The sequence below is a fragment of the Coregonus clupeaformis genome, chromosome 31, assembly GCF_020615455.1.
Source record: "Coregonus clupeaformis isolate EN_2021a chromosome 31, ASM2061545v1, whole genome shotgun sequence".
In the NCBI taxonomy this organism is placed as follows: Eukaryota; Metazoa; Chordata; class Actinopteri; order Salmoniformes; family Salmonidae; genus Coregonus; species Coregonus clupeaformis.
The window spans coordinates 5,264,033-5,286,211 of NC_059222.1; the positions used below are offsets into that span (position 1 = coordinate 5,264,033).

A 22,179-nucleotide genomic window follows, 5' to 3' on the forward strand; every position below is an offset into this window, starting at 1 on the left:
GGTGATCAAATACTTATGTCATGCAATAAAATGCAAATTAATTACTTAAAAATCATACAATGTGATTTTCTGGATTTTTGTTTTAGATTCCGTCTCTCACAGTTGAAGTGTACCTATGATAAAAATTACAGACCTCTACATGCTTTGTAAGTAGGAAAACCTACAAAATCGGCAGTGTATCAAATACTTGTTCTCCCCACTGTATGTATATATTCTTAACTACATTCCTTACTTAGATTTGTGTGTATTGAGAATATGTTGTGAAATTCTTAGATATTACTTGTTTGATATTACTTCACTGTCGAAGCTAGAAGCACTAGCGTTTCGCTACACCCGCAATAACATATGCTAAACACGTGTATGTGATCATAACATTATTATTTTTTTTGAGTAAAGGGTCTGAATACTCATGTAATTTTATATTTCAGTTTTTTTATACATTTGCAAAAATTTCTAAACCTGTTTTTGCTTTGTCATTATGGGGTATTGTGTGTAGATTGATGAGGGGGAAAAACAATTTAATCAATTTTAGAATAAGTCTGTAACAATGCCGAATGCACTTTATATAGAAAAGTATGTGGACACCCCTTCAAATTAGTGGATTCTACTATTTCAGCCCCACCCGTTGCTGAAAGGTGTATAAAATCGAGCACACAGCCATGCAATCTCCATACACAAACATTGGCAGTAGAATGGTCTCACTGAAAAGCTCAGTGACTTTCAAAGTGGCACCGTCATAGGATGCAACCTTTCCAACAAATCAATTTGTCAAATTTCTGCCCTGCTAGAGCTGCCCGGTCAACTGTAAGTGCTATTATTGTGAAGTGGAAATTTCTAGGTGCAACAACGGCTCAGTGGTAGGCCACACAAGCTCACAGAACGGAACCGCCGAGTGATGAAGCGCGTAGCGCATTAAATATGGTCTCTCCTCGGTTACAACACTCACTACCGAGTTCCAAACTACCTCTTGAAGCAACATCAGCACAATAACTGTTTGTCGGGAGCTTCATGAAATGGGTTTCCATGGCAGAGCAGCCGCACACAAGCCTAAGTTCACCATGCGCAATGCTAAGTGTCGGTTGGAGTGGTGTAAAGCTCGCCGCCATTGGACTCTGGAGCAGTGAAAACGTGTTCTCTGGAGAGATCATCACGCTTCACCATCTGGCAGTCTGACGGACAAATCTGGGATTGGCGGATGCGAGGAGAACACTACCTGCCCCAATGCATAGTGCCAACTGTAAAGTTTGGTGCATGAGGAATAATGGTCTGGGGCTGTTTTTCATGGTTTGGGTTAGGCCCCTTAGTTCCAAGTGAAGGGAAATCTTAACGCTAAAGCATACAATGAATTTCTAGACGATTCTGTGCTTACAACTTTGTGGCAACAGTTCGGGGAAGGCCCTTTCCTGTTTCAGCATGACAATGCCTCTGTGCATGGTCGAAATCGTTGTGGACGAACTTGACTGGCCTGAATTGAGCCCTGACCTCAACCCCATTGAACACCTTTGGGATGAATTGGAACACCGACTGCGAGCCAGGCCTAATCACCCAACATCAGTGCCCGACCTCACTAATGCTCTTGTGGCTGAATGGAAGCAAGTCTCCGCATCAATGTTCCAACATCTAGTGGAAAGCCTTCCCAGCAGAGTGGAGGCTGTGCAGCAAAGGGGGGGACCAACTCCATATTAATGCCATGATTTTGGAATGAGATGTTCGACGAGCAGGTGTCCACATACTTTTGGTCATGTAGTGTAACACTGCAGCCAACCTCTCCATAAAAGTGAAAGGACATAGTGCAGGACACAGCAATGCTATTATGCAAGTGGACAACACACTCAAGTTAATTGCAAGGCAGATGGAAACAAAACATGAAGTGAAAATTGTGGAATTGAAGAATCAAACGGTGTTCTGAAAGTTTTAGGACTGACCTGGAAAACAGAAAATTACAACTTTGTATTTGAGCTGCGCAACCTAATGGAGTTCATACAGTACAGAAAGAATACTAAAAGAGATGCCCGAGATCTGTCCGACCAATGGCAAGTCGTGTGAGCCGGGAGTTGCCAGGTTTGAGTGAACTCGCCGTACCCAGACACTACGATGCAGCATTGGTGAACAAGTATACATCAAATGTGACCAAGGAGTGACATGTTTTCAGCGACGTAAGTGAAAGTGCATACTTACGCATCATTCCAGGCCCAGATGAAGATGGTGATTGTGCAGTGACTCTGATTGCATCCAAGACCAGAGTAGCTCTGCTGAAGAAAGTGACCTTACCCAGATAGTTATTAGATGCAATTCGCAGTGCAAACAAATGTAACTGATGAACAGAGCCCCACCCAGATAGTGATAGTGCAGTTAGAAAAGTACTATAGTTAGAGCAGAGTTTTTTAAGATTTGTAAATGCAGCAAGAAAGGGGGAAAGGAGAAAATGAGCATTATCCACATTGCCGAGGCAAAGCGATACTGGATAAAGGCAACCCAGAACCAAGCCTTTCATGACGAAACGAATCGGCTGAGAACGGGACGGGAGGTGGATCAACGTTCCAAGACCCAAGCTCTAAACCCATTCCTAGGTCAGCATGGATTGCTACTGGTAGGAGGTAGATTTCAAATTAACCTTTGGAGTTATGACCAAAATAATCCATTGGTACCTGCAAACCACGGACTCTCGAAATTGCAGGTGAAACAATGCCATGAGCAAGCGATGAATTCAGGCCTCCAAGATACATTGATACAAGTGAGAGAGAAAGTATGGATTGTAAAAGAAAGATGACTAATGAAACAAGTGATGGAAATTCGGGAGTGCAATTCCAGAAACAGCTGCTGTGTGTCAGTGAAAGAGCAGTGCAGAGGGAAGTCAGTTTTAAGTTGTTCGATATCCACTTCTAGGCTTAATTTGACTTGCTGGTATTATTTTGCTTGGACACTGTCTTATTGTTACGCCCCTGCATTGTAACGGCTAAGTACATAATTTGACAAATCAACATTGTAAACCATAACCTACCTCATTGCCAAAGTGTGAGGCACTTTTCCCCGGGACTGTCTGGAGAACACCAAAGATGATGCAGTCCAGGACAACCCGACGGTCTTTACGCACAGTTGCGCATTTATATCCTACCTAATTACTGATGTAGTTTATAGGCTAATCAGAAATGGCCAGATCCTAATATAGGCTAAACTTAAACTCTTCTCCATGGTTCGTGACCACTGTATCGATGGTATTGACGTGTGAATTTCACCGGACCGCCGCTATCTGCCCATGATTAAATGCCTATATAATGGAATATCAAAAGACGTTAATGCTTTCCTGTAAAATCAAGTGGTTATGTTGTCTAAGCTCGTAGGCTTGTGGTGATCGGTTGCATGTAATAGACCCTATCCACAATTAGTGCCTTAAAGTATTCATACCCCTTGACTTATTCCACATTTGGTTGCTACAGCCTGCATTCAAAATTGATTATATTTCTTTTTAGCACCCTTCTACACACAATACCCCATAATGACAAAGTGAACATGTTTTTAGAAATGTTTGCAAATATATTGAAATGTAATACAGAAATATCTCATTGACATAAGTATTCACACCCCTGAGTCAATACATGTTAGAATCACCTTTGGCAGCGATTACAGCTGTGAGTTCTTCTGGGTACGTTTCTAAGAGCTTTGCGCACCTGGATTGTAGAATATTTGCACATTATTCTTTATAAAATTCGTCAAGCTCTGTCAAGTTGGTTGTTGATCATTGCTAGACAGCCATTTTCATGTCTTGCCATAGATTTTCAAAACTGTAACTAGGCCACTCAAGAACATTCAATGTTGTCTTGGTAAGCATCTCCAGTGTATGTTTGGCCTTGTGTTTTAGGTTATTGTCCTGCTGAAAGGTGAATTTGTGGGATCTTTTATTTCAGCTCATGAAACATGGGACCAACACTTTACATGTTGCGTTTATATTTTTGTTCAGTATATAAACACAACATGTAAAGTGTTGTTATCATGTTTCATGAGCTGAAATAAAAGATCGCAGAAATGTTCCATATGCACAAAACGCTTATTTCTCTCAAATGTGTTTACATCCCTGTTAGTGAGCATTTATCCTTTGCCAAGATAATCCATCCACCTGACAGGTGTGGCATATCAAGATGCTGATTAAACAGTATGATCATTACACAGGTGCACCTTGTGCTGGCGACAATAAAAGGCCACTCTAAAATGTGCAGTTTTGTCACACAACACCATGCGACAGATGTCTCAAGTTTTGTGTGAGCGTGCAATTGGCATGCTGACTTCAGGAATGCCCACCAGAGCTGTTGCCAGATAATTGAATGTTCATTTCACCACCATAAGCCGCCTCCAACGTCGTTTTAGAGAATTTAGCAGTACATCCAACCGGCCTTACAACCGCAGACCACGTGTAGGTGTCGTGTGGGCAAGTGGTTTGCTGATGCCAAAGTTGTGAACAGAGTGCCCCATGGTGCCAGAGGGATTATGGTATGGCCAGGAATAAGCTACGGACAACGAACACAATTGCATTTTATCAATGGCAATTTGAATGCACAAAAATACCGTGATGAGATCCTGAGGCCCATTGTGAGGTCCATTTCTTTTAAGGTATCTGTGACCAACAGACGCATATACAGTGGGGAAAAAAGTATTTAGTCAGCCACCAATTGTGCAAGTTCTCCCACTTAAAAAGATGAGAGAGGCCTGTAATTTTCATCATAGGTACACGTCAACTATGACAGACAAAATGAGGAAAAAAATCCAGAAAATCACATTGTAGGATTTTTTATGAATTTATTTGCTAATTATGGTGGAAAATAAGTATTTGGTCAATAACAAAAGTTTCTCAATACTTTGTTATATACCCTTTGTTGGCAATGACACAGGTCAAACGTTTTCTGTAAGTCTTCACAAGGTTTTCACCCACTGTTGCTGGTATGTTGGCCCATTCCTCCATGCAGATCTCCTCTAGAGCAGTGATGTTTTGGGGCTGTCGCTGGGCAACACGGACTTTCAACTCCCTCCAAAGATTTTCTATGGGGTTGAGATCTGGAGACTGGCTAGGCCACTCCAGGACCTTGAAATGCTTCTTACGAAGCCACTCCTTTGTTGCCCGGGCGGTGTGTTTGGGATCATTGTCATGCTGAAAGACCCAGCCACGTTTCATCTTCAATGCCCTTGCTGATGGAAGGAGGTTTTCACTCAAAATCTCACGATACATGGCCCCATTCATTCTTTCCTTTACACGGATCAGTCGTCCTGGTCCCTTTGCAGAAAAACAGCCCCAAAGAATGATGTTTCCACCCCCATGCTTCACAGTAGGTATGGTGTTCTTTGGATGCAACTCAGCATTCTTTGTCCTCCAAACACGACGAGTTGAGTTTTTACCAAAAAGTTATATTTTGGTTTCATCTGACCATATGACATTCTCCCAATCCTCTTCTGGATCATCCAAATGCACTCTAGCAAACTTCAGACGGGCCTGGACATGTACTGGCTTAAGCAGAGGGACACGTCTGGCACTGCAGGATTTGAGTCCCTGGCGGCGTAGTGTGTTACTGATGGTAGGCTTTGTTACTTTGTTCACTAGGTCCCCCCGTGTGGTTCTGGGATTTTTGCTCACCGTTCTTGTGATCATTTTGACCCCACGGGGTGAGATCTTGCGTGGAGCCCCAGATCGAGGGAGATTATCAGTGGTCTTGTATGTCTTCCATTTCCTAATAATTGCTCCCACAGTTGATTTCTTCAAACCAAGCTGCTTACCTATTGCAGATTCAGTCTTCCCAGCCTGGTGCAGGTCTACAATTTTATTTCTGGTGTTCTTTGACAGCTCTTTGGTCTTGGCCATAGTGGAGTTTGACTGTTTGAGGTTGTGGACAGGTGTCATTAATACAGGTAACGAGTGGAGGACAGAGGAGCTTCTTAAAGAAGAAGTTACAGGTCTGTGAGAGCCAGAAATCTTGCTTGTTTGTAGGTGACCAAATACTTATTTTCCACCATAATTTGCAAATAAATTCATAAAAAAATCATACAATGTGATTTTCTGTAGATTTTTTTTTCTCAATTTGTCTGTCATAGTTGACGTGTACCTATGATGAAAATTAAAGGCCTCTCTCATCTTTTTAAGTGGGAGAACTTGCACAATTGGTGGCTGACTAAATACTTTTTTCCCCCACTGTATGTATTCCCAGTCATGCGAAATCCATAGATTAGGGCCTAATGAATTCATTTAAATTGACTGATTACCTCATATAATCTGTAACTCAGTAACAGTTTTGAAATTGTTGCTTGTTGCGTTTTATATTTTTGTATCAGAAAGATCATTCTGCAGTTTCTATGACACTTATCTTTGTCAAATAGCTTATTTAGGTTTCCCATAACAAAGGGGTTGAATACTTATTGACTCAAGACATCTCAGATTGTAATTTTTTATTAATTTAAAAAAATGTCTAAAAACCAAATTCCACTTTGACATTATTGGGGTATTGTGTGGAGGCCATTGACACAATATCTCTATTTAATATATTTTAAATTCAGGCTGTAACAACAAAGTGGAAAAAGTAAAGGGCTGTGAATACTTTCTGAAGGCACTGTATATGTCGTGGTCCCGACAGGTTCGGGTTAAGGATCAAAGCTCTACTCTTGGCAGTCTCTCGCCACGCAGGCCTGCACCATGCTAGTATCAACCCAGGCCTGGAGTGACACTATCCCCCAACTCACGGTCAGCACTAGTTCTTCGCGCTGACTTGCGATGGCGGACAATTGTCCTGAAAGTGTCTTCCTGTGAGCCGGTTTAATGGGCACATCTTGATTTAGATAACACTCATTTCACAGCATAGCCTACACAATAAAAAACCTGGAAAGGCCAAGCATTGGACAGTATAGGCTGGATGTGTGCAAAATGCAATAGGCCTAATGTACAGTCCATTCGGAAAGTGTTCAGACCCCTTGACCTTTTCCACATTTTGGTACGTTACAGCCTTATTCTAAAATGGATTAAATTGTTTTTTTCCCTTAACAATCTACACACAATGACAAAGCTAAAACTGGTTTTTAGACATTTTTGAAAATGTATTAAAAATACAAAACTGAAATATCACATTTACATACACTACCAGTCAAAGGTTTGGACACCTACTCATTCAAGGGTTCTTCTTTATTTGTACTATGTTCTATGTTGTAGAATAATAGTGAAGACATGAAAACTATGAAGTAACACATATGGAATCATGTAGTAACCAAAAAAGTGTTAAACTAATCAAAATATATTTTATATTTGAGATTCTTCAAATAGCCACCCTTTGCCTTGATGACAGCTTTGCACACTCCTGGCATTCTCTCAACCAGCTTCATGAGGTAGTCTCCTGGAATGCATTTCAATTAACAGGTGTGCCTTCTTAAACGTTAATTTGTGGAATGTATTTCCTTCTTAATGTGTTTGAGCCAATCAGTTGTGTTGTGACAAGGTAGGGGTGGAATACAGAAGATAGCCCTATTTGGTAAAAGACCAAGTCCATATTATGGCAAGAACAGCTCAAATAAGCAAAGAGAAACAACAGTCCATCATTACTTTAAGACATGAAGTAATCGCAAAAACCATCAAGCGCTATGATGAAACTGGCTCTCATGAGGACCGCCACAAGAATGGAAGACCCAGAGTTACCTCTGCTGCAGAGGATAAGTTCATTAGAGTTACCAGCCTCAGAAGTTGCAGCCCAAATAAATGCTTCACAGAGTTCAAGTCACAGACAGGGGATTGTGTGAATCAGTTCTTCATTTATTTATTTTTATTTATTTTTACCTTTAACTAGGCAAGTCAGTTATGAAGAAATTCTTATTTACAATGACGGCCTACACCGGCCAAACCCGGAGGACACTGGGCCAATTGTGTGCCGCCCTATGGGACTCCCAATCATGGCCGGTTGTGATACAGCCTGGAATCAAACCAGGGGGTCTGTAGTGACGCCTCAAGCACTGAGATGCAGTGCCTTAGACCACTGCGCCACTCGGGAGCCCATGGTCGAATTGCTGCAAAGAAACCACTACTAAAGGACACCAATAAGAAGAAGAGAACTGCTTGGGCCTAGAAACATGAGCAGTGGACACTAGACTGGTCGAAATTTGTCCTTTGGTCTGGAGTCAAATTTGGAGATTTTTGGTTCCAACTGCCGTGTCTTTGTGAAACGCGGTGTGGGTGAACAGATAATCTCTGCATGTGTGGTTCCCACCGTAAAGCATGGAGGAGGAGGTGTTATGGTGTGGGGGTGCTTTGCTGGTGACACTGTCTGTGATTTATTTAGAATTCAAGGCACACTTAACCAGCATGGCTGCCACAGCATTCTGCAGTGATACGCCATCCCATCTGGTTTGGGCTTAGTGGGACTATCATTTGTTTTTCAACAGGACAATGACCCAACACACCTCCAGGCTGTGTAAGGGCTATTTTACCAAGAAGGAGAGTGATGGAGTGCTGCATCAGATGACCTGGCCTCCACAATCCCCCAACCTCAACCCAATTGAGATGGTTTAGGATGAGTCGAACGGCATAGTGAAGGAAAAGCAGCCAACAAGTGCTCAGCATATGTGGGAACTCCTTCAAGACTGTTGGAAAAGTATTCCAGGTGAAGCTGGTTGAGAGAATGCCAAGCGTGTGCAAAGCTGTCATCAAGGCAAAGGATGGCTATTTGAAGAATCTCAAATATAAAATATATTTTGATTTAACAGTTTTTTGGTTACTACATGACTCCATGTGTTATTTCGTAGTTTTGATGTCTACACTATTATTCTACAATGTAGAAAATAGTAAAAATAAATAAAAACCCTTTAATGAGTAGGAGTGTCCAAACTTTTGACTGGTACTGTAAGTATTCAGACCCTTTACTCGATTACAGCCTCAAGTCTTCTTGGGTGTGATACTACAAGCTTGGCACACCTGTATTTAGGGAGTTTCTCCCATGCTTCTCTGCAGATCCTCTCAAGCTCTGTCAGGTTGGATGGGGAGCGTAGCTGCATAGCTACAGTGAGGGGAAAAAAGTATTTGATCCCCCGCTGATTTTGTATGTTTGCCCACTGACAAAGACATGATCAGTCTATAATTTGAATGGCAGGTTTATTTGAACAGTGAGAGACAGAATAACAACAAAAAAATCCAGAAAAACGCATGTCAAAAATGTTATAAATTGATTTGCATTTTAATGAGGGAAATAAGTATTTGACCCCTCTGCAAAACATGACTTAGTACTTGCTTTGGCCGTGTGTTTTGGGTCATTGTCATGCTGGAATACCCATCCACGACCCATTTTCAATGCCCTGGCTGAGGGAAGGTTCTCTCCCTTGATTTGACGGTACATGGCCCTGTCCATCGTCCCTTTGATGCGGTGAAGTTGTCCTGTCCCCTTAGCAGAAAAACACCCCCAAAGCATAATGTTTCCACCTCCATGTTTGACAGTGGGGATGGTGTTCTTGGGGACATAGGCAGCATTCCTCCTCCTCCAAACACATTGAGTTGATACCAAAGAGCTCGATTTTGGTCTCATCTGACCACAACACTTTCACCCAGTTCTCCTCTGAATCATTCAGATGTTCATTGGCAAACTTCAGACGGGCCTGTATATGTGCTTTCTTGAGCAGGGGGACCTTGCGGGCACTGCAGGATTTCAGTCCTTCACGGCGTAGTGTGTTACCAATTGTTTTCTTGGTGACTATGGTCCCAGCTGCCTTGAGATCATTGACAAGATCCTCCCGTGTAGTTCTGGGCTGATTCCTCACCGTTCTCATGATTTTTGCAACTCCACGAGGTGAGATCTTGCATGGAGCCCCAGGCCGAGGGAGATTTGACAGTTCTTTAGTTTTTCTTCCATTTGCGAATAATCGCACCAACTGTTGTCACCTTCTCACCAAGCTGCTTGGCGATGGTATTGTAGCCTATTCCAGCCTTGTGTAGGTCTACAATCTTGTCCATGACATCCTTGGAGAGCTCTTTGGACTTGGCCATGGTGGAGATTTTGGAATCTGATTGATTGATTGCTTCTGTGGACAGGTGTCTTTTTATACAGGTAACAAACTGAGATTAGGAGCACTCCCTTTAAGAGTGTGCTCCTAATCTTAGCTCGTTACCTGTATAAAAGACACCTGGGAGCCAGAAATCTTTGATTGAGAGGGGGTCAAATACTTATTTCCCTAATTAAAATGCGAATCAATTTATAACATTTTTGACATGCGTTTATCTGGATTTTTTTGTTGTTATTCTGTCTCTCACTGTTCAAATAAACCTACCATTAAAATTATAGACTGATAATTTCTTTGTCAGTGGGCAAACGTACAAAATCAGCAGGGGATTAAATACTTTCTTCCCTCACTGTATTTTTAGGTCTCTCCAGAGATGTTTGATCGGGGTCAAGTCCGGGCTCTGGATGAGCCACTCAAAGACATTCTGAGACTCTTGCATTGTCTTGGCTGTTTGCTTGGGGTCGTTGTCATGTTGGAAGGTGAAGCTTCGCCCCAGTCTGAGGTCATGAGTGCTCTGGAGCATGTTTTCATCATGGATCTCTCTGTACTTTGCTCCGTTCATCTTTCCCTCAAGCCTGACTAATCTCCCAGTTCCTGCCGTTGAAAAACATCCCCACAGCATGATGATGCCGCCACAATGCTTCACCGTATTGATGGTGCCAGGTTTCCTCCAGACGTGACGTGAATCTTGTTTCTCATGGTCTGAGTCTTTAGGTGCCTTTTGTCAAACTCCAAGTGGGCGGTCATGTGCCTTTTACTGAGGAGTGGCTTCCGCCTGGCCACTCTACCATAAAGGCTTGATTTGGTGGAGTACTGCAGAGATGGTTGTCCTTCTGCAAGGTTCTCCCATCTCCACAGAGGAACTCTGGAGCTCTGTCAGTGACCATCGGGTTCTTGGTCACCTCCCTGATGAAGGCCTTTTCCCCCTGATTGCTCACTTTGGCCGGGCTGCCAGCTCTAAGAAGAGTCTTGGTGGTTCCAAACTTCTTCCATTTAAGAATGATGGAGACCACTGTGTTCTTTGGGATCTTCAATGCTGCAGACATTTTTTGGTACCCCTCGACAGATCTGTGCCTTGACACAATCATGTCTTGGAGCTCTATGGACAATTCCTTCGTCCTCATAGCTTATTTTTTGCTCTGACATGCACAGTCAACTGTGGGACCTTATATAGACAGCTGTGTGCCTTTCCAAATCATGTCCAATCAATTGAATTTACCACAGGTGGACTCCAATCAAGTTGTAGATGCATCTCAAGGATGATCAATGGAAACAGGATGCACCTCAATTTCGAGTTTCATTGCAAAGGGGCTGAAAAACCTGTTTTTGGCTTTGTCATTATGGGGTATTGTGTGTAGATTGATGAGGAACATTTTCTATTAAATCAATTTTAGATATACAGTGGGGGAAAAAAGTATTTAGTCAGCCACCAATTGTGCAAGTTCTCCCACTTAAAAAGATGAGAGAGGCCTGTAATTTTCATCATAGGTACACGTCAACTATGACAGACAAAATGAGAATTTTTTTTCCAGAAAATCACATTGTAGGATTTTTAATGAATTTATTTGCTAATTATGGTGGAAAATAAGTATTTGGTCAATAACAAAAGTTTCTCAATACTTTGTTATATACCCTTTGTTGGCAATGACACAGGTCAAACGTTTTCTGTAAGTCTTCACAAGGTTTTCACCCACTGTTGCTGGTTTGTTGGCCCATTCCTCCATGCAGATCTCCTCTAGAGCAGTGATGTTTTGGGGCTGTCGCTGGGCAACACAGACTTTCAACTCCCTCCAAAGATGTTCTATGGGGTTGAGATCTGGAGACTGGCTAGGCCACTCCAGGACCTTGAAATGCTTCTTACGAAGCCACTCCTTCGTTGCCCGGGCGGTGTGTTTGGGATCATTGTCATGCTGAAAGACCCAGCCATGTTTCATCTTCAATGCCCTTGCTGATGGAAGGAGGTTTTCACTCAAAATATCACGATACATGGCCCCATTCATTCTTTCCTTTACACGGATCAGTCGTCCTGGTCCCTTTGCAGAAAACCAGCCCCAAAGCATGATGTTTCCACCCCCATGCTTCACAGTAGGTATGGTGTTCTTTGGATGCAACTCAGCATTCTTTGTCCTCCAAACATGACGAGTTGAGTTTTTACCAAAAAGTTATATTTTGGTTTCATCTGACATTCTCCCAATCCTCTTCTGGATCATCCAAATGCTCTCTAGCAAACTTCAGACGGGCCTGGACATGTACTGGCTTAAGCAGGGGGACACGTCTGGCACTGCAGGATTTGAGTCCCTGGCGGCGTAGTGTGTTACTGATGGTAGGCTTTGTTACTTTGGTCCCAGCTCTCTGCAGGTCATTCACTAGGTCCTCCCGTGTGGTTCTGGGATTTTTGCTCACCGTTCTTGTGATCATTTTGACCCCACATGGTGAGATCTTGCGTGGAGCCCCAGATCGAGGGAGATTATCAGTGGTCTTGTATGTCTTCCATTTCCTAATAATTGCTCCCACAGTTGATTTCTTCAAACCAAGCTGCTTACCTATTGCAGATTGTCTTCCCAGCCTGGGGCAGGTCTACAATTTTGTTTCTGGTGTCCTTTGACAGCTCTTTGGTCTTGGCCATAGTGGAGTTTGGAGTGTGACTGTTTGAGGTTGTGGACAGGTGTCTTTTATACTGATAACAAGTTCAAACAGGTGCCATTAATACAGGTAACGAGTGGAGGACAGAGGAGCCTCTTAAAGAAGTTGTTACAGGTCTGTGAGAGCCAGAAATCTTTCTTGTTTGTAGGTGACCAAATACTTATTTTCCACCATAATTTGCTAATCAATTCATTAAAAATCCTACAATGTGATTTTCTGGATTTTTTTTTCTCAATTTGTCTGTCATAGTTGACGTGTACCTATGATGAAAATTACAGGCCTCTCTCATCTTTTTAAGTGGGAGAACTTGCACAATTGGTGGCTGACTAAATACTTTTTTCCCCCACTGTAATGCTGTAACGTAACAAAATGTGGAAAAGGTCAAGGGGTCTGAATACTTTCCGAATACACTACATGTTGAAGTGCATAAGATTGTATAAGTTGTGGAAGTGGCTGTCTCACTGACCTAGGCCAATTTGGACTGGTCACCTGACCCACATGGCCAAAACTTACGGCACATGGGTTTAACCTGAACTGATCATTGAAAACGCAACATTTGAATAATCGAATCATTATTCAGTTTCTCGTTATTCAATATTTCCTTTAGACAATGAAAACAAAAAAGCATACTTTTGTGATTGTTTTCGGATTCGAATCAAATAAACGAGGAACGACCCTTCACTCGTTTTTTTATCTTGTCATCTTATAGGAAATATTAATTGCCAAAAACTTACACAGACCTTACAGGTAGGTGTTCCTAAAGCGGACAGGTGATCGATCAAAGACCAGAGTCTGTTCTCTCTTTCTCTTTCGCTCTCACCTCCACAGCCAGTAGTGCCATTCCAGACCAAAGCCGGTCATTTCATGTCTGATAGTGAAATAAAGACACGATGTGCGTGCAGAAAAGCAGTTGTCTACTCTTCTTTCAACACAGTGTGGAGGTTTAGGTGTAGAGCATGCAATGAGTGCAGAGTGCATTCCGTTGCGCAGGTAACTATAGGGTTGGGATTTAATGGTGTTTTCCACACATTGTGCTCCAGCAAATGTTAGTCAAACTACTCAAGGTAAAGAGTGAATAGTCTAGTCTTAAAAACCCTCAACAAAAGTGTTCCAATAGTCTTTAATAGCTGAAATGCCATTGTTTCATTATGTGAAGCACTGAGAAAAGCTACTGAATTCTCAGATGTCAAGCCCTTGGTAATCAAAATATTCTGAATATTACACTTGATATAGGGGCAGCTACTGTGTGTAGAAACACTGACCTGATTGCATGAAACGTAGACTACTCATTCCTTTTGACTATTGCCACATGAACATGGATTTAATCGAATATGAATTCATTGTCTAAGTTCAATTCAAGTCAGCTATTTTCAGATGAGCTGCATACTGTACAAAGGCATACATATTGTGAGCTTTTTTTTATGGACAGTTATCTCTGTTGTCCATCACCTGTCAACGGATGACTCTCCTTGAAAAACCATTGGCTCAATCACTAATTTTTGGACACAAAATCTCTGTGGCCTTTATAACGCTGTACTTTACAAGGCAAGCTATTGTTGTTTTACCCCACAGGTGATAAGAACTGGTACAGAGCTGTGTTCCTGGAGACCACAGAGACTGAGGCCAGTGTGATCTATGCAGACTACGGCAACTCCGAGAAGCTCCCCTTCACCAGTATCCTGCCCATCCCCACAAAGTTCCTGCAGCTCCCCTTCCAGATTGCCCGCTGTGCCCTCACAGGTAAGAGGGGCCACACAAGGCAGAAGTCAACTGCACAGTCTGAAGTTAACTCCTAGCCCTGTAGCTCTGATCTTGTCCCTTGGTGTCTGTCTGGGCCTGTAGGAGCACTTTGAGATGTGATCTGTGTCTGTTGTATGTCTGTGTGACTGGTCTGTCTCTGTGGCACTCATTTTCTGAAGATAAAGAGGGATATGACCTGTATCTGTCTGTCAACTGCCTGTGTGACTGATCCGTCTTGTTTTTTTTATTTATTTTTTTTTGTTTTTTTTTATATATCCGTCTTGTTTGTGAGTCTTCATCCCTGTATGTAAGAAGTGCTCTGAGATGGTACCTGTCAGTCTGTGTGATGTGTCTGTCTGTTTGGCACTGGCCCTGCTGTAGGTAAGGAGCACTTCCCGTCGGTCTGGCCCGTGGAGGTCCTGGAGCTCTTCAGTGTCCTGCTGAGTGACGGAGTGCTGGCCTCTGTGCAGGCCTTCGATGGCAACTCCAACCTGCTGTCGGTCACCCTGCAAATGGAGCGAGGCGGGGGTCACCTCAACGCTATGATCCTAGAGGGGCTGCAGAGCATACAAACCGACAGCGCCAAGACCTCCACCCCCAGACAGGAGCCAGACCAGACCAAGACCCCCATCATCGCCGCAGCTCCAGTCAAACCGGCCACAGCTCCAGTGACTGGTATGTCAGTTCAGTGTTCTTATGGTACTAATAGACAGTATCAAAGGGATATTGTAGTGGGTGGCAGGTAGCCTAGAGGTTAGAAAGGTGGGCCTGCAACTGGACTGATTCCAGTTCGAATCCCATGCCTTACAGGAAAATTTGGTGGGATTCTAGGTATCATAGATGCCATTTCCTGCCGTTGTGCCCTTCAGCAAGGCACTTAACCCCTTCACTGCTCCAAGGTCACCGCACCGTGGTGATGTCTTGGGCAATGTAACCATTTGTTTTGTTTTTTGCATCTTTCTCAATGTGTTTGTAGTATCTTCTAATTAAATATTTCGCATGAAACCTTTTAGATGAGCATTATATATAAATCTATTATGTAGTTTCAGAGTGTGCTGCACCAAAGAATACCGAACCCAAGGAACCACAGAGCTTAACATGCTCAAAGCGCATGAATGGTATGTCTTCTCTACCAAATTACTCATCAAATACTGCTTACTGGATCACTTGGCTTCCAAGTTGGTTAAGCACTGTCTCCAATATTTGTTCTCCAGATTATAGCTCTTCATGCTGCTGCCGGGACTTGGTGCATAAGGTGAGAATTTTTCCACTGGTGCTACTAACATTTTCAATTGGTGGCACCAACCCATGATTTAGTCACACCTAAATTGTTCCTTTGTCAAGCAGTAGAAAAATTACTTATAAAGTAATTCACAGTGCTAATAAGATGGTATGATTCAAGTCAATAAATACATTGTTTAATCTGACATGTCCAAGCAAGAATGCATGATTCGAGATATTTTTATATGTAACCTAAACCAGTTATTAATTTTGGGTTGACAATTAGGCTATTGTTGCTATATTTTACTCTCAAAATAGGGCTCCAGAATTTGATTGATTTTGTTCAATCATATCAACGTTTATTGGTCGCGTACACAGATTTGCAGATGTTATCGTAGGTGCAGCGAAATGCTTGTGTTTCTAGCTCCAACAGTACAGAAGTACCTAGCAATAAATATTTTAAAAAATGCACACACAATCCCCCCCAAAAATAAGAAATTATAAAACATCAGAATGAGCAATGAGGCCGGAATGTACAGTACCAGTCAAAAGTTTGGACACACCTACTCATTCAAGGGTTTTTCTTTATTTTTTACTATTTTCTACATTGTAGAATAATAGTGAAGACATAAACTATTTAATAACACATATGGAATCATGTAGTAACCAAAAAATTGTTAAATAAATGAAAATGTATTTTATATTTGAGATTCTTCAAATAGCCACCCTTTGCCTTGATGACAGCTTTGCACACTTGGCATTCTCTCAACCAGCTTCACCTGGAATACTTTTCCAACAGTCTTGAAGGAGTTCCCACATATGCTGAGCACTTTTTGGCTGCTTTTCCTTCACTATGCAGTTCGACTCATCCAAACTATCTCATTTGGGTTGAGGTCGGGGGATTGTGGAGGCCAGGTCATCTGATGCAGCACCCTCTCCTTCTTGGTAAAATAGCCCTTACACAGCCTGGAGGTGTGTTGGGTCGTTGTCCTGTTGAAAAACAAATGATAGTTCCACTAAGCCCAAACCAGATGGGATGGCGTATCGCTGCAGAATGCTGTGGCAGCCATGCTGGTTAAGTGTGCCTTGAATTCTAAATAAATCACAGACAGTGTCACCAGCAAAGCACCCCCACACCATAACAACACCTCCTCCATGCTTTACGGTGGGAACTACTCATGCGGAGATCATCCGTTCACCCACACCGCGTCTCACAAAGACAGGGCGGTTGGAACCAAAAATATCCAATCTGGACTCCAGACCAAAGGACAAATTTCCACCTGTCTAATGTCCATTGCTCATGTTTCTTGGCCCAAGCAGGTCTCTTCTTATTGGTGTCCTTTAGTAGTGGTTTCTTTGCAGCAATTCAACCATGAAGGCATGATTCACACAGTCCCTTCTGAACAGTTGAGATGTGTCTGTTACTTGAACTCTGTGAAGCATTTATTTGGGCTTCAATTTCTGAGGCTGGTAACTCTAATGAACTTATCCTCTGCAGCAGAGGTAACTCTTCCATTCCTCTGGCGGTCTTCATGAGAGCCGGCAGTTTCATCATAGCGCTTGATGGTTTTTGCGACTGCACTTGAAGAAACTTTCAAAGTTCTTGACATTTTCCGTATTGACTGACCTTCATGTCTTAAAGTAATGATGGACTGTCGTTTCTCTTTGCTTATTTGAGCTGTTGCCATAATATGGACTAGGGCTATCTTCTGTATACCCCCCTTAACTTGTCACAACACAACTGATTGGCTCAAACGCATTAAGAAGGAAAGAAATTCCACAAATAAACGTTTAAGACGGCACACTTGTTAATTGAAATGCATTCCAGGTGACTACCTCATGAAGCTGGTTGAGAGAATGCCAAGAGTGTGCAAAGCTGTCAAGGCAAGGGGTGGCTATTTGAAGAATCTCAAATATAAAATATATTTTGATTTGTTTAACACTTTTTTGGTTACTACATGATTCCATATGTGTTATTTCATAGTTTTGATGTCTTCACTATTATTCTACAATGTAAAAAATAGTAAAAATAAAGAAAACCCTTGATTGAGTAGGTGTGTCCAAACTTTTGACTGGTATTGTATATGTGTATATACATAGTGCATTTGGAATGTATTCAGACCCCTTGACTTTTTCCACATTTTGTCACGTTACAGCCTTATTCTAAAATGGATTAAATAAAAAAAAAAAGGTCCTCATCAATCTACACACAATACCCCATAATGACAAAGCGAAAACAGGTTTTTAGAAATTTTTGCAAATGTATTAAAGATAAAAAACAGAAATACCTTATTTACATAAGTATTCGGACCCTTTGCTATGAGACTTGACATTGCGCTCAGGTGCATCCTGTTTCCATTGATCATCCTTGAGATGTTTCTACAACTTGATTGGAGCCCACCTGTGGTAAATTCAATTGATTGGACATGATTTGGAAAGGCACACACCTGTCTATATAAGGTCCCACAGTTGACAGTGCATGTCAGAGCAAAAACCAGGTCGAAGGAATTGTCCGCAGAGCCCCGAGACAGGATTGTGTCGAGGCACAGATCTGGGTAAGGGTACCAAAAAATATCTGCAGCATTGAAGGTCCCCAAGATCAGTGGCCTCCATCATTCTTAAATAGAAGAAGTTTGGAACCACCAAGACTCTTCCTAGAGCTTGCCGCAAGGCCAAACTGAGCTTTTTGTGCGTATGGAACATTTCTGTGATCTTTTATTTCAGCTCATGAAACATGGGACCAGCACTTTACATGTTACGTTTATATTTTTGTTCAGTATATACAGTGCATTCGGAAACTATTCAGATTGCAATAACCTTTTCCACATTTTGTTACGTTACAGCCTTATTCTAAACTGGATTAAATTGTTTTTTTATACCTCATTAATCTAGACACAATACCCCATAATGACAAAGAAAAAAACAGGTTTTTAGAAATTTTTGCAAATAAAAAATAATAAAAAATAATACTGAAATATCACATTTACATAAGTATTCAGAACCTTTACTCAGTACTTTGTTCAAGCACCTTTTGGAAACGATTACAGCCTCGAGTCTTCTTGGGTTTGACGCTACAAGCTTGGCACACCTGTATTTGGGGAGTTTCTCCCATTCTTCTCTGCAGATCCTCTCAAGCTCGGTCAGGTTGGATGGGGAGCGTCGCTGCACAACTATTTTCAGTTCTCTCCAGAGATGTTAGATCGGGTTGAAGTCCGGGCTCTGCCTGAGCCACTCAAGGACATTCAGAGACTTGTCCTGAAGCGCTCCTGCTTTGTCTTGGCTGTGTGCTTAGGGTCGTTGTCCTGTTGTAAGGTGAACCTTCGCCCCAGTCTGAGGTCCTGAGCGCTCTGGAGCAGGTTTTCATCAAGGATCTCTTTGTACTTTGTTCCGTTCATCTTTCACTCGATCTTGACTAGTCTCTCAGTCCCTGCTGCTGAAAAACATCCCCACACCATGATGCTGCCACCACCATGCTTCACCGTAGGGATGCTGCCAGGTTTCCTTCAGACGTGATGCCTGGCATTCAGGCCAAAGAGTTCAATCTTGGTTTCATCAGACCAGAGAATCTTGTTTCTCATGGTCTGAGAGTCTTTAGGTGCCTTTTGGCAAACTCCAAGTGGGCTGTCACGTGCCTTTTACTGAGGTGTGGCTTCCATCTGGCCACTCTACAATAAAGGCCTGATTGGTGGAGTGCTGCAGAGATGGTTGTCCTTCTGGAAGGTTCTCCCATCTCCACAGAGGAACTCTGGAGCTCTGTCAGAGTGACCACCTTCCCCAGATCTGTGTCTCGACACAATCCTGTCTCGGAGCTCTACGGACAATTCCTTCGACCTCATGGCTTGGTTTTTGCTCTGACATGCACTGTCAACTGTGGGACCTTATATAGACGGGTATGTGCCTTTCCAAATCATGTCCAAACAATTGAATTTACCACAGGTGGATCACTGCCATTTTGTCCACCTCCGTCCTTGACTGTTCCTAAATAAGTCTATTTCACACACTTATGTTGTGAGAATTTCGATACCACAAATAGTTTGTGTTATAAGCAGTTTTACGAGGACACCGAACAGTTAGCTGCCCATCTCATAATGGCCCATCGAAACTACACCTAAACTATATCGAAACTAATTAAACACACATATATGTAGCCTACGTTTGCCAAACAACTCAAGGGCTCTATCTCTATATCACTTTTTTTGTCGAATAACCGCTGTTATTCGCTGTTACACACATGAGCACTCGTGGCAGCATATAGCCTAGGCTACTAAGCACCGACTAGTTACATAAAACTTAAAATATGCTATTCTGCTCTTTTTAAATACATAGTCTTTGTTTCATGTTTCTTAAGACCTCCCTAAACGAAATGATAATGAGTTTCTTTGTGATGGTGTATATTAAATGAATTTATTAGACTGTTAAAATAGACACGCCAAGGGTGAGACATTGGCCTGAATCAGTATGCCTCGAGGCCCGGTGGTTCTAGTGTTAAGGACCATCTTCTGCCCAAAGTGTAGAACCAACATGTTTTGAACCCCTTTCTTTCACAGATTGACCAACTGGAAGAGCACATTCTCTTCCTCATGAAGCAAATTGGTGGATGGTCAAAGTGACTGTCATACACAACGAGTGCACAACTCTATGTTATAGGAATACGAATGAGTACATGTAGGTATTCAGTTTAAGTGATTATGCTTTGCAGTTCAGTTGGGATGTTCCCTCAAGGGTTTTTCGTGAATGTTGCATCTTGGCTGTGTGAAGTATTTACATGATGGATGTAATACAGTGGGGGAAAATAATATTTAGTCAGCCACCAATTGTGCAAGTTCTCCCACTTAAAAAGATGAGAGAGGCCTGTAATTTTCATCATAAGTACACGTCAACTATGGCAGACAAAATGAGGAAAAAATATCCAGAAAATCACATTGTAGGACTTTTTATGAATTTATTTGCAAATTATGGTGGAAAATAAGTATTTGGTCAATAACAAAAGTTTCTCAATACTTTGTTATATACCCTTTGTTGGCAATGACACAGGTCAAACGTTTTCTGTAAGTCTTCACAAGGTTTTCACACACTGTTGCTGGTATTTTGGCCCATTCCTCCATGCAGATCTCCTCTAGAGCAGTGATGTTTTGGGGCTGTCGCTGGGCAACACAGACTTTCAACTCCCTCCAAAGATTTTCTATGGGGTTGAGATCTGGAGACTGGCTAGGCCACTCCAGGACCTTGAAATGCTTCTTACGAAGCCACTCTTCGTTGCCGGGCGGTGTGTTTGGGATCATTGTCATGCTGAAAGACCCAGCCACGTTTCATCTTCAATGCCCTTGCTGATGGAAGGAGGTTTTCACTCAAAATCTCACGATACATGGCCCCATTCATTCTTTCCTTTACACGGATCAGTCGTCCTGGTCTCTTTGCAGAAAAACTGCCCCAAAGCATGATGTTTCCACCCCCATGCTTCACAGTAGGTATGGTGTTCTTTGGATGCAACTCAGCATTCTTTGTCCTCCAAACACGACGAGTTGAGTTTTTACCAAAAAGTTCTATTTTGGTTTCATCTGACCATATGACATTCTCCCAATCCTCTTCTGGATCATCCAAATGCACTCTAGCAATCTTCAGACGGGCCTGGACATGTACTGGCTTAAGCAGGGGGACACGTCTGGCACTGCAGGATTTGAGTCCCTGGCGGCGTAGTGTGTTACTGATGGTAGGCTTTGTTACTTTGGTCCCAGCTCTCTGCAGGTCATTCACTAGGTCCCCCCGTGTGGTTCTGGGATTTTTGCTCACCGTTCTTGTGATCTTGCGTGGAGCCCCAGATCGAGGGAGATTATCAGTGGTCTTGTTTGTCTTCCATTTCCTAATAATTGCTCCCACAGTTGATTTCTTCAAACCAAGCTGCTTACCTATTGCAGATTCAGTCTTCCCAGCCTGGTGCAGGTCTACAATTTTGTTTCTGGTGTCCTTTGACAGCTCTTTGGTCTTGGCCATAGTGGAGTTTGGAGTGTGACTGTTTGAGGTTGTGGACAGGTGTCTTTTATACTGATAACACGTTCAAACAGGTGCCATTAATACAGGTAACGAGTGGAGGACAGAGGAGCCTCTTAAAGAAGAAGTTACAGGTCTGTGAGAGCCAGAAATCTTGCTTGTTTGTAGGTGACCAAATACTTATTTTCCACCATAATTTGCAAAGAAATTCATTAAAAATCCTACAATGTGATTTTCTGGAGAAAAAAAATGATGAAATGATGAAAATTAAAGGCCTCTCTCATCTTTTTAAGTGGGAGAACTTGGTCCTCTGTAGCTCAGCTGGTAGAGCACGGCGCTTGTAACGCCAAGGTAGTGGGTTCGATCCCCAGGACCACCCATACACAAAAAAATTAATAAATGTAAGTCGCTTTGGATAAAAGCGTCTGCTAAATGGCATATTATTATTATTATTAGAACTTGCACAATTGGTGGCTGACTAAATACTTTTTTTCCCCCACTGTATGTTGGAACATGCTCTCTTTATCAGGACTTAGTTTTAAACTTTGGTTTAAAATTGCTAATCTAATTGTTTTAGCTATC

General features: G+C 42.3%; 1 protein-coding gene across 5 annotated transcripts in view; it reads left to right on the plus strand.

Annotated features, from left to right (window-relative positions):
- The window catches only part of tdrd1 (tudor domain containing 1), a 135,969-nt gene extending 115,515 nt beyond the window's left edge, over positions 1–20,454 (plus strand). For all 5 annotated transcript variants that reach the window (XM_041858274.2, XM_041858275.2, XM_041858276.2 and 2 more), the window contains exons 22-26: positions 14,221–14,388; positions 14,770–15,063; positions 15,432–15,506; positions 15,603–15,643; positions 20,157–20,454. In XM_041858274.2, coding sequence (XP_041714208.2) covers positions 14,221–14,388; positions 14,770–15,063; positions 15,432–15,506; positions 15,603–15,643; positions 20,157–20,219 — 641 coding nt within the window. In that variant the 3' untranslated portion in view covers positions 20,220–20,454. The remainder of the gene's footprint in view (positions 1–14,220; positions 14,389–14,769; positions 15,064–15,431; positions 15,507–15,602; positions 15,644–20,156) is intronic.
- Positions 20,455–22,179: the final 1,725 nt, after the last annotated feature.